Source organism: Apis laboriosa, unplaced genomic scaffold, assembly GCF_014066325.1.
Source record: "Apis laboriosa isolate Shangri-la unplaced genomic scaffold, ASM1406632v1 scaffold30_cov140, whole genome shotgun sequence".
NCBI lineage: Eukaryota > Metazoa > Arthropoda > Insecta > Hymenoptera > Apidae > Apis > Apis laboriosa.
Genome location: NW_025222776.1, coordinates 2,029,711 through 2,043,687, shown reverse-complemented (window position 1 = coordinate 2,043,687; position 13,977 = coordinate 2,029,711). Strand labels below are relative to the sequence as shown.

General features: G+C 16.8%; 1 protein-coding gene across 1 annotated transcript; it reads left to right on the top strand.

Annotated features, from left to right (window-relative positions):
- Nucleotides 1-4,706: 4,706 nt before the first annotated feature.
- LOC122714481 (rap1 GTPase-GDP dissociation stimulator 1-B) lies at nucleotides 4,707-9,696 on the top strand. Its single transcript, XM_043935842.1, has 10 exons — nucleotides 4,707-4,755; nucleotides 5,355-5,483; nucleotides 5,689-5,922; nucleotides 6,636-6,802; nucleotides 7,095-7,326; nucleotides 7,482-7,628; nucleotides 7,709-8,104; nucleotides 8,694-8,826; nucleotides 8,952-9,217; nucleotides 9,541-9,696. The coding sequence occupies exons 1-10, from the start codon at nucleotides 4,749-4,751 to the stop codon at nucleotides 9,660-9,662; spliced, it is 1,833 nt and encodes a 610-aa protein (XP_043791777.1). The 5' UTR covers nucleotides 4,707-4,748; the 3' UTR covers nucleotides 9,663-9,696.
- The last annotated feature ends 4,281 nt before the right edge of the window (nucleotides 9,697-13,977 follow it).

Here is a 13,977-nt window from a genome sequence, read left to right as displayed (position 1 = left end):
ATATCTAATACATTTTTTTTTCTCAATAATGAATCTATTTGAAGAACATTGAAAACTAAATTATTTAAATGAATTAATTATTGAAATAATTAATATTTTCTTAATTTTAATTTTTTCTATGAAAAAATAATTTTAATTTCTTAAGAATTATATCTGAAATTATTTAATTTCGATTATATTTATCTTAATTTTTTTATCTTAATTTTTAAGTAGATTTTTTTTTATTAAAACAGTTAATAAATCAATGATAAATAAATAAGAAAAAATTTGATGTTTTTGTCTTCCTTGTCATTTTATTCATTCATTTTATTTTATTCAATACTAAAAATTAATTTGATTAATGATTTTGCAAAATATTTTGAATATTTTACATCATATTTTGAACCGTTATAACAATTATTTCATTTATACTCTATACAGAATCTTTTGAATTAATTAAATGGAATTTCAGTATTTCTTTAATTTGAAACTTTTTGTTTTTTTAAGTTTTATGTTAAGATCTCAAAAAGTACAAATAGACGATTGACTTCTGTTCGAAAATATCTCAGAATATAAATGTTTTATTTTTATAACATTTTTATAACATTCAGCATAAATCAATAAACAATATTAATCTTTTTTGCATAGCTATATTTCATTCTGATTACAATTCTGTATTTCACACGATATGATTTTTTTGACTTAAATCGCAAATGACGAACAAAAAAAATTTAAACAAACATTCATTCATTCATTTCATCAAGAATCAAAATGACAATAAAGTACAATATAAAAGAAGGAATATGCAATTTGTGCACAATTGTCATATTCTGAAATAATGCAGAGATATAAATTCAATTATTATATAATGTTTAAAATATTAATCAAAATTAACAACGAATATTTTGAACAACTTTTTTGAATTTTTGCATAATTTAATAATTAAAGTATGATTCTCATAATAAATTATAAAAAATAATTATTAAATATAAATATTTGGTAAATTAATAGTTTTTTGATAAATAGATTAATAATATTTTTTTGTAGAGAATGTCTATATCTGAATCGAATAATTAAAAAAATATATAATTATTTACATTATCAATTAAATTAAAAATGATATTAGAAATAAATTTGTACATTTTATTTTAAAAAGCATTTATATAAATACTGAGAAGCAAAATCAGTTTTATAATTTTTAGATTTTGTATTTTAGAATTAACTAATTAATAATTTCTAGTTTAATTCAAATTTATTAAAATAAAATATTCTAAAAAATCTTTACAACTATAAATAAACGAAATATTCCATGATACATCATTCATACAATACGGATGAAATAAGAACTATATCTCTTTATTTCTTAGAATAAAAAAGTTGGTGTTAGTATAATTTAATGAATGACATTCGTAAGATACCTCATCCGTAATATCATATGAATGATATTATGTTGCAAAATATTTCATTTCATCGTTCGAACGATATTGTATCGCGAAATATTTCATTCATAATTGTTAAATGATTAAAATAATATATTAAAATAATATTAAAATTATTTTCTTTAACTAAATATTATATGGTTTATTTGAATATGAAAATGTTTTTTCTTTAAAACTATTATTTCATTATTTAACTCTTAATAAAAATAAAACTCTTAAAATAATTTTTTATTTTATTTCTTATTTAAATATTTTTATTAATTATTATTATATATTATTATTTAATTATTAAATATTATTATTTATTAAAATGCTAATTTTCTCAAATAATCCTCTCTCATTATATCAATATTATCAACTATTGAAAATACAAATTTTAAATACAATATTTTCTTATAAATCTTTTTCATAGATATTTAATATAATAAATAAATAAATTTATAAAATAAACTATACAGCTGAAGAAAAATCTTATATATATTAATATAAAATAAATGAGCATTAACAAACAATCAAAATAAAATTATAGATTTAGTTAAGATTCGAAAAAAAATTGAGAATGTGGATTGATAAATAATTCGCTAAAAAAGTAAAATTTCGAATAAAGTTACTTTAAGTAATAACTTTATTTAAAATGCTTGAAGAACATCTATTTGTAGCTATTAATTGATTCGCTTTTCACATAACTCAACTATTTAGCGCTTATGAGCGATTTCTTATTATCTTTCAATAATAAGATTATTCAAATAATTTATTAAAATAACTTTATTCTTAACTTTGACTGTTCAAAATTTTGTTTTGACTCTATATTCGATATATCTGTTTCGATAAATCTTGATTCATCCTTGAGCGGAACCTATGAAAATGAAAAAAAAACGGTTGCAGAATGGCGGTGCACATATCCGAAAATATATTGAAAAGATATAATAACTCTTAAGAAAAATTATTATTAAATTTATTACTATTTTCTTACTTACTTAATTTACTTAAAAGCCTTGAAATGTGCGAATAAAGATATAAAAAATATGTCATAAGAGGCTTGGATATTTTCAAAGATCATCTTATCCAAAAACAATTAATTAGACACTTCGTTAGACAGTTCGTAATAAATTAATTTTATAAATTCTTCCAGGGAATTGTCTATCGGATTTTAACTTTCCTTTTGTTTAATCACTCATAGCGGATTTATATACGCTTTGTATTGTATTTATTAATTCACTTAGCAGATTTCGAAATTTTTTTTCGTTTTTATTTATTGATGATATTAATTATTAATGATTGAAATCAAATTTACAACATTTGATTTACAATATTATAAGTTCATACAATAGCGTAATAAAAAAAATATCAATAATTATAATATAATATCAATAAAAAATTAAAATAAAAAATTAAAATTACATTAATAAATTAAATAGAAATAAATACGAGCAATATTACCATAATATGTATAAATATTATAAAATATTATATAATAAATATATCATATAAAAATATTACCTAATATATATTTTATATATCATATAAAAATAATACCTAAACATAAATCTTACTAAGTCATTCATTTTTCTTTATCTTTAAGGAAACAAAGTTATAACCTGTTAGTTATATAATTCATCCTATATATTTTTTATAGAATTTTTTAATTGAAAGATAATTTGAATTTGGCACGTGTTTCTATATTTCAAATATATTAAACCTATGATTTTATTTAATGATGTTATATTATATATAAAATTAACTTTGTAAATAATTTTTAAATTATTGAATTCTAAAAATTAAAATTATTTTTAAATTTGCATCCTATAAAACATATTAAAAAAAATTTTTAAATTTAAACTTTCAAATTCAACCATTGCTTTTTTAAATGAAAACAATTCAATGAAGAATATTTATATTTATAGAATGAATATTTAGATGGATAGTTATTTTTGTTTAATAACGAAATATATATCGTCAAATCCATAGCCAGTTATGACGAAATATATGTAATATCCATAATAATATTTTGTCATATCTATAATAAGTAATATACAAATATTATTATGTCAAAAAAATAAATCATTATTATTGAATTAATATTGAAAATATTATTAAAAATAAAATGAATAATATAGATACAATAATAATTATATAAATAAGATTGTTTGAATAAAATACTTTAAAATATTTTAAAATAATATAACATATAATATTTGCAATAATATTAATTATAATATATAATTAATATATATATATTTTATTCTCGAAAATAACATAATTTCATAAAGTTACATAATTTTATATCTCTATATTTTGTATCTTCCAATATAGAATATATTTTAGAAGTGTTATAGAAATATATTTTATTGACACAACGAAATATTTCGTCATATATTTAAGAGGTTAAAGTTAACAACATTGTTATATAAATTAAAAATGAAATTCAAATTGCTTGCGAACATAAAACAAAAAAAAATATATTTTTCTGAATATAACGTGAATGAGATTAACAAAAAGAAAATTAAAATTCAATAAATTTAAAACAAAAATTCAAAAAATTTAAAACCAAATCTTAATCATTGAAAAAATTTGAACTTAATTCTTGCTATTGCAATAAATTATAAGTTCAATAAATCAATTTTAATCCTTAAAATATTATTATTATTGAAAAAAATATATAACCTTAGTTTCCTCCCATTATTATAAATAGATTATAAATTTTATTAAGAGCATACACTAATTTTTCTGAATTCGTGCATTTTTTATTCTGTAACCAATTAATGTTCTTTGTTAATAGAATAAAACGTGTTGCCATTAAATAGAATTGCAAAAATAGGATCTTAAATTTAAGAAAAAAATTGGAAATTTTAAGGAAAAAGAAATTTTTGCGAATTAAAATATTTTTTTATACTTGAAACGTACTTGAAACGATTAATATCTCACAAACTAGCATAAAATAAAATAATTATATCAAATAAAATTTGTTTAATTTTCATCAAGCAAAGTTCAGAGTTTCATGGTACCAACTTATATCGAATATTCCCTTTCTTCCACTAAATATATAATAGAAATTAAATAACATTAAAATACAATTTATTTAAATTAATATAAATCTTGATTTATATAATTTGAGGCTTATTATTTTCTTTTATGTAATTATTGAATATCATAAATTTCTTATTACAATATAATATAGTTATTTTGTTAAAGAAAACTTTCTTATCTAATGATTTGTAATTTATGGCAAATTTTTTTAATAATGATGTTTCACTTTAAGTAAATTTTGTTACTATAATTTTGAAAGAAAGTTCCATTTGTATAAAGTTAGAAATTAAAATAAAAAAGATAATGGAAGGTACTGTAATAAATTTATTTAATAATTATGAATTTAGATTAATTTTTAGTGATAATTTTTGTTAAAAATATTATATATTTTAATACATTAATTTATTTGATTTGTTTTTTTAATATATTTCTTTATTATTAAAAATATTTAAAAAATATAAAAATTGTGTGAAAAATATATTTTTAAGAAATGATATTATAATTTTAATTTACAAAAAAAAATCAAATGATACAAAAAAATTTATGAAAATATGTATTATATCTATTCTTAAATATATATTAAAATTCATATAATTCTACTTTTAAATGAAATTATTTTTAAATAGATTTTATTTATTATCTACAATTTTAATAATTCTGAGAATATGAGTATTATAATTCTATAATATAAGGATTATAATATGTATAAAAAAAGTTTTATAAATTAATAAATTATAAATTTATAAAAAAATTAATCTTTTTATATATTATTTTTATATGTCTTAAATAAAATTTTTATGTAAAAATTCAAAGCTTCTTATGTGTATATATATTTTATATCATAGTATAATGTTTATATGTTCATTTATATATTTATAAATTATCTAATTGTTTACATAATTTTTTTAGGCACATTAAAAAACAATATCGATAAATTAATTGAAGAACTGCGATTTATTATAAAATCTGAAAAAGAAATTGAAGATATCATCCAAGTATTAGATTCTATCGTTGATGTTAGCAAAACATCTTTTGGAGGTATTAAGTATTTTTTTTTGTCCTATTTGATTTAAGATTTAAATTATATTTAAAAAAATAATATAATATAAGAATTTGTATTGATTTTAATGTTTTTTTAATATTATTTTAAATTATTAATATAAATAATAATGAGAAATATTAAAATATTAATATATTACTTTATTTATGTTTTCTATAATAAGTGAATTTTGTTTATTTTTAGAAACTACAGAATTCATAATAGATGATGTTTTTTTAACTTTATTACATCATGAATCAAAAGAAATTATTGCAAAAACTGCCAAAGCAATTGCTGAAATTGCAAAAAGTGAAAAAGGAAGAGAAAAATGCACTAGTACAGATTTAATAAATGCATTATTAGATCTGTTAAATGAGGAATGCATTGATATATTAATACAGACTTCCAGGGCTTTAGGAAATATTTGTTATGAGAATGGTAGGGAGCTTTAATCCCTAATGACCCAAATTTTGTTCATGTATGTAGTTAACATTAAAATCATCATTATGATATTAGAAATAATAGCAGAAATTATTTATTTTTATTTTATTTAATTTTTATTTTATTTATTTACCTATTAAATATTAATTTTTTAAAAGTATGAAATATTAAAATATCACATTTAAATAAAAATAAGTAGTAAAATTTTAAAAAATAATAAAAATAATTCTCATGAAAAAATTAAAATTATAATTATTATATTGAAGCATAATATTAATACATTAAATATAAAATTATATTATATATAATTATATTTATATATATAAATTTTAATATATTAATGAATATTTCATAGAAAATTTTTTAATATATTAATATGTTAAATGTTTATTATTAGCATTAAAAACTTGTATATATATATATATATATATATATTTAATTAATAATAATAGAAATAATAATTAATAATAAAAATTAAATAATATATTTAATTTTTATTTTTATGAAAATTAAAATAGTAGATATAAAAATATTTTTAATGTAATAATTTAGTAATAATAATTTAAAAGTAAAAAAATAACTTATAAGTACTGTACAATAATTAATTTTAATATTATATTATGATATATTATATTATTTAATATTAATGTATTAATAATTTAATTACATTTAAAATTTTTTAGTAAGTTTTATTTCAAAAATTTTTATAGAAAATGGTAAAAAATTCATTGAAAATAGAAATGGATTAATATTAATTCTAACAGTATTGAAAAAAAGTGTTATTTTGAAAAATGAAGAAAGTGTATCATTTCTTCGTAATGTTGCTGCAGGATTTTTATTAAATTTTCTTATTGATCAACCATCTCTTCATACAAAGGTATAATATATTTGTTATTATATATTTTCCTTATTTTTATTTATTATATCATTATAATTGAATTAATAAATACTAATTAAATTACAATATTAAATATTAAAAAATTTAATTTTATAATTATATTATTTCAAATTTATTACAAAAATTTTGAGTTAAATCAATCATAAAAAATATACTTATAAATTTTTATAAGTATATAATAATTTTATAATAATATTTTAACTAATAAATATATGAATACATAAACAAATTTATATATTTATATATATTTTATATGAAAAAATATTTCTAGGAATTACAAGAAGAAATAGTACCTATTATTTGTAATATTCTAGAAATTGATGGAACTTCTGGTGGAGAGGCTGCAATGCATTCTCTCTTAATACTAGAATTATTGAACGATGCTAATAAAATATTTTTAGATGAAAGACTTACAACAATTTTAGTAAATATGTTATCTACTGATACATCATCAGAACTTTCTGAAATGTGTTTAGAACTTCTTCATGGACAAGCAGAAGATGGTATTTTTATAAATCTAAAAATAGAATAATAAATAATCAAAGTAACCAAATTTTGTTTCTATAATCTGTAAATTTGATAAATGAATAATTTAATCACTATATATAGTATATTAGTATTTGAATTGAATAAATTTAATATCATATTATTATTGTAGAAAATACAAAATTATTACTTGCGAAAGCTGGTGTTTGTGAATTATTATTGAATTTATTAGAAAAACATAGTCCATATTGTACAGATGAAGAAACTAGATCTGTGCTGAAAATTGCTTGCAATTTAATTGTTCTTATATTAACTGGAGGTATGTTAATTTGTAAATATTATAGATAAAAAAAAAATATTTTAATTGCATTTTATGAAAACATTTGTATAATATTTTAGATGATAGCATGAATAGTTTATATGATAAAAGTAATGGCATTACATACAAAAAATTGGTTAAATGGCTTGAGAACAAAGATAAAGACTTACAAATTACAGCTGTATTAGCAATGGGTAATTTCGCACGTTCAGATACCCATTGTAAACTTATGGTTACTCAAGGTGTTCATCGTAATCTTTTAAAATTGCTACAAAGAAATAATACAGATGTTGATGATATAAGATTTCAACATGCTTTGCTTAGTGCTTTAAGGAATCTTGTTATTCCTATGGATAATAAACCTATAATATTAACAGATGGATTGATAAACATTTTATATTCTATGCTAAACATTTCATCATATCCTGTTGTATTTAAGTTACTAGGCACTTTAAGGATTGTTATTGATGGTCAAAGTATGCTAACAATAATTTTTCTTAATATTTTTTTAAATATATGTACAAAATGTTAATATATTCAATATTTTTCGAGCATTGATTCTAAAGATCAAACAGAAAAATTAATATAAGAAAATATTAATTAATATTTATTATTAAATTCTAAGCAATTTAAATTTATGTTAACTGAACGAAGTAGAAATAAAATGAAATCATTTTATCTTCCTTATACTACTGTTATATTCTGTTTCATTTCATTTAACTTAAATTACTTATAACTTAATAAACAAGTCTCAAGCTTATTTTTTTATAGTCAAGTATATTTTTATATAAACTTTTGAATTTATTTTGATCTCTAGAATAAATCTAAAGGATCATTTGATGAATATTTTCTCAATATATGTAAATATAAAAAGTATCAATAATATTTATATATTATAATAAAATATATGTAAAATATTATTGTTATTTCTCTCTCTCTCTCTCTCTATATATATATATATATATATATATATATATATATATAATAAATTATATTTTGATAAAAAAATTAACAAATAACTAAAATATAGAGAATAAATAATTTTACAGGTGCTCATTATTACAGGTGAAGCTGCCATAGAATTAGGAAAGAAAAATGATTTAATAAAAAAAGTTGTCAATTGGTGTGAAGTTGAGGAACATCCTGGAGTTCAGGGTGAAGCAAATCGTTTAATTGCTTGGTTAATTAATAATAGCAGGTTAATTTTTTAATATGTTATTTTAATATTTATTTTTATTATAATAACTGCAAGAAATTATTTTAGCACTATTTTATTATATAACTATTAAGAAATTAATAATATTTATGTTTTTATTTTCATAGAAATAAAGATATAACACATCTAATAATAGAACATGGAGCTGTAAAGCATCTAGTCAAAATGTTAACAACACCACATGTTTTAATGTTAAATGAAGCTTTAATTAGTTTAATGATATTGACTACAATTTCCTTAAGTGAATGTGAAAATCTTCTTTTGGAAGCTGATATAGGAGAAAAACTTTGCAATCTCTTTAATAATAAAAGCAATTTGGAAATACCAATTTTACATAATGTGTTATGTTTAGTTGATAATATTATTAATTCAGGTATATAAAAATTACTCTTATTAAATAATATATTTTTTAAATATCAAATAATATATATATTTGTTTTTTTAAGTTAAAAACATATAAAATAAAAAAATTCGAAAAATTTTCATTATTAAATTTTTTGCATTAATTCATTAAATTTTTAAAAAGTTCAATCGTAAAATATACTTAAAAATAAATTATTATTAATTTATTAATAATAATTAATTATTATTAATCGTAGAACATAATAATTAAAGAAATTATATATATACATAATAATTAAAGAAAAAATTTATACAAAATTATTATTATAAATTTATATTAAATTTAAATTTCAGAGGCTTTAAAAGAACATGTAAGAAAAACTGATTTAATAATATTATGTCAAGAAACAAATTTAATTAAGAAAGAAGAAAAACTGAATAAAAAATTGGAAAAAATTTGTAAGATAATTATATAATTAAGTAATGGACGAAAACAATTGAAGACATACAATCTTTTATATAATATAACTTATATATTTAATAATTATAATACTATAATTATAAGCATAATATAATTTATATAATATTTATAACACGTTTATATGATATAAACGTGTAAGATATTTTTTAAAAGAAAAATGATTTTTTGTGTCATGTATTTTATGTTTTCTGTTTATTAATTTTTTATTTATTTTGATTATATAGTTACACTCAAAAATTATAATAATAGAAACTATAATAACAACATTAATAGAAATCAGCTAAATAACTTGAATATTTCTTTCATAAACATCAATTATTCAGTTTACATTAAAGATTAATATAATATATAATATATAATTTTTTACATTTAATTTTAATATTTTGTTACATATAACAATCTCTCCTCTATAGATTCTAAATATAAATAAGTTTGAATTTATTTTATATGTATCTGTATTATAAATTACCTAAATAATATATACATACAAATGTGCATATACCAAAATTATGAAAATAAATGATATATTTAATAAATAATAATAATTATTATATATATATATATAATAATTATATAAAAAATAATTAATTTTACTATTTATTGTAATCAAAAAATGTTGACCAATATAAAATAACCAATTTATTAAAAAACTGAAAGATGAATATTTTATATATTTTATATGAATATATATATATATATATATAATATTCATATTTCATTATTCATATCATATATCATATCACATATGATTATTTCTCTATATATTAAATTGTATGTATTAAATATCCAAAAGAATTTCAGATTGTTGAAAATATCAAAAAATATATATTGTGATGTATAAATATAAATTTTTTTTATAATTATTTGTTATATAATTTATAATATAAATATTTTATATACATAATAATTAAAGTTTATAATATATTTCTTTGGAGAGTCAGAAATTAAAACAAATTTAAAAATTAGTACACAAAAATATTGGTTGAAGTTTATTTATTAAATTATAAATAATTTAAATTTATATTAGATAAAACAAAGTGAGTATAAATGTGTAACGATAGTGTAACATAATGATCTCTTTGTTTTGCTTTATCTAACATAAGCTACTATGTGTAAAGCAAGCGCATATACTAATTACATGAATATTAATTATAAAGAAAAAATAAATATAAAAATATATAAATATATAAATGTACATATGTATAATATATTAGATCTTAGAAATCAGCATATGTTTTATATTACTAATTGTGAAATTAATATAAAAATAAATGTGAATCACAATTATTATATAAAATATATAAAATATATAAACTATATACGGTATTTTTATTTTTTCGATTTTCGTATATATTTCGTATATTAGAGTTAATTTTTTTATATTGTCTATAACTTAATTAGATTACTAAAACAATATTTTTGCATATTATATAGATATATGTTGTTGGTTTAATTGTAACATAGATATTATTCGAAATATTTTATATTTGAAGAAAATATTTAAAATATAATGTACGAAAATAAAGATTAGATAAAAAATATAAAATACAGAATGTTATCAGAGTTAAAAAAAGCTGAAACTGAAAATCTTTTTATTGAACTTCAAGATAGAAAATATACAAGAATATTTAGGAAGCATTTGATAACCAGATAGAAATTAGATCATTTCAGAGTATGAAATTACACGATCTTGATTCTATGATCGCCAAAAAAAAAAAAATACATATAAATATTACATATAATATTAAGTATACTAAGTAAAAATTAAATTCCTTTATAGAACACTTAAAGATTTGGAATTCGGTCAACGATTATGAAAATTTCTAATAAGTATCTCATTAAATGAAGAGAACTAAGCAAGAAAATAATTAAAATAATAAAAAAGATATATTTTTAATATAATTTTTTTATTTTCTATTTTTTCTTATATATATTCAAATTATTTTTTTTTTATTTCAATTTTAAAGTCAAAACATGTTGTATAAAATTTTCATATCTTTCTTACTTCAAATGCTGTTGATCAAATAATATCATTTGGAATTATTAAAAATTTATCAATTTTTTTTATAATAATTATGTAATATAAAAAAATTATTATTAATTAATGGATAATAAATCAAAAAAAAAATAAATTAAAAATTTTTATTTTATTTTGCAAAATATTTTAAGCATAATTTATAAAAATTTTTCTTGTTTTTATAAAATATTTTATAAAAAAATGAGAAAAAAATGTTAGAAATTTATACGCCAAAAAAAATATAAATATAATATAATAAATATATATATAAAATAATATAATATAAAAATAATATAATATAATAAATATAAAAAAGATGATGAAAATAAAAATGATTAAATTAAATCGAATTAATATTTTTAAAGCGCAATTTAAATTATTTAAATTACAATGCAATTTTTATTATTTATATTTATTTATATAATTTTAAAAAAATGAATATGAATTTTTTAAATATATACGTATATATCTTTTTTTTTTTTTATTCTTAGCACTTGATTCTTTCTAAAATAATGCTTTAAACGTTATTAATTTATGAAACACAAATTGTGTCCATAATAAATAGAAATAAATATATAGGATTCAAATAATATAATATTTAATAACTATATAATATAATTTTTAATAAAAATGGAATTTTTTAATAAAAATTTTGTTTCATGTTAGATTGATTTCACAAAAGACTTTATTTATCTCTGATCACTTTTATTATGAGATTTAACGAAATAAACGAATTAAAGATAATTATTACAATATTAAAAATGTGGATGAACAATTGTTTATTAGAATATGAATAATATACATAACGAACTAATGAACTTTTTTTTAGTAATGAAGTTTGCGAGATTACATTTATTAAACAATATTACGAACTGTTTATGTTCTTCTATCTAAAAAAAACTGCATAAGAGAAATAAATATTCTAATTATTGATCGAAATGCCAAAACTTAAGAAAATTCTTGTTACAAAAAAAAAAACAAAGAACAAAAGACAAAACGCAAGAATATTAAAAATTAATTTTACAAAATCTATTCTTAAAAACAAGAAAAAATGATTTTTGCATATTGATCTGTGATTCTTAATAGGATCCTATAAAATGGTAATGGAAGAACGTACTCAAAAGTGCTCAATTATTATTATCAATGATACAAATATAATTAAAATACAATTAGAATTTTATTTGTTTTTTATTGTTTTTGCAATAATCAAAAAAAAACAATTAAAAAACTCATCTTTAAGAATGACGAAAATGATAATTTATCCATTATTAACAAATAAAGAATATTAGAGATGTGCGGCTGTTAAATTGAAGCTTAGTTAAAACTATTAAAGCAAAAATGATCAAAATTATTTGCAAATATAGGATTAAAAATGTTTAAAAGAATTTCGAATAAATGTATGAATACTATGTATATGAAAAAAGAAAGATGAATACTCATTCTTAATCAAAATAGAAATATACAATGTACTTTTTCTTAAATAAAGAATTGAAAATTGAAGCAAGACTTATTGGAACTACAATTTAGCGATTCGTATTAGATATTGCGACACTGCAATATTTCCAAAAAAAAAAATGAAAAATTTAAATATTCTGAGTTAAAAAAATATTAATAAATAAATTGCGAATTTTTATGTAAATATATATTATGTTTTTTAGAATATTTTTCAAAAATAACATTTATAAATATGTTATATATTTTTCTCCTGATATTAATTTTATTTGAATACTTGAATTATTCATTATAATTGAATATTATAATATATAATATTATATATATATAATATATAATATATATTCTGAATAAAATTTTTTAAATTATATATAACATGTAAAAATTAGATTAATATAACATTGAAAGCTAGAAAATTTTTGAATAGTTTATTCAGAAAATAAACTTATCAAAAACAATATAAGAATATCCAATAATATTGAAATAATATATACAAAATATTATTATATGTTTATAGAAAAAAAATAAAATTTTTTTTCATTTCAATTTTCAAATAAACATTTATTAATTTATCAAAAAAGCACAAGGAAACTTTTATATATTAAATATATTTTATAATATATTTTATAATATAAATATAGATAAATTTACGTCATAAAATTACTGACGTTTTGCAAATACTATATAGTTTCTATTTATAAAATATATATAGTTAATAAAATTTATCGTATAAAAGACAAGAAACATATGATACTCTATTGTTTTTATTTTTCATATGATAAATTTTATAAATTTCAAATAATAATGATTTTTGGATAAGTAAGTTTTTTTATTGAAAATA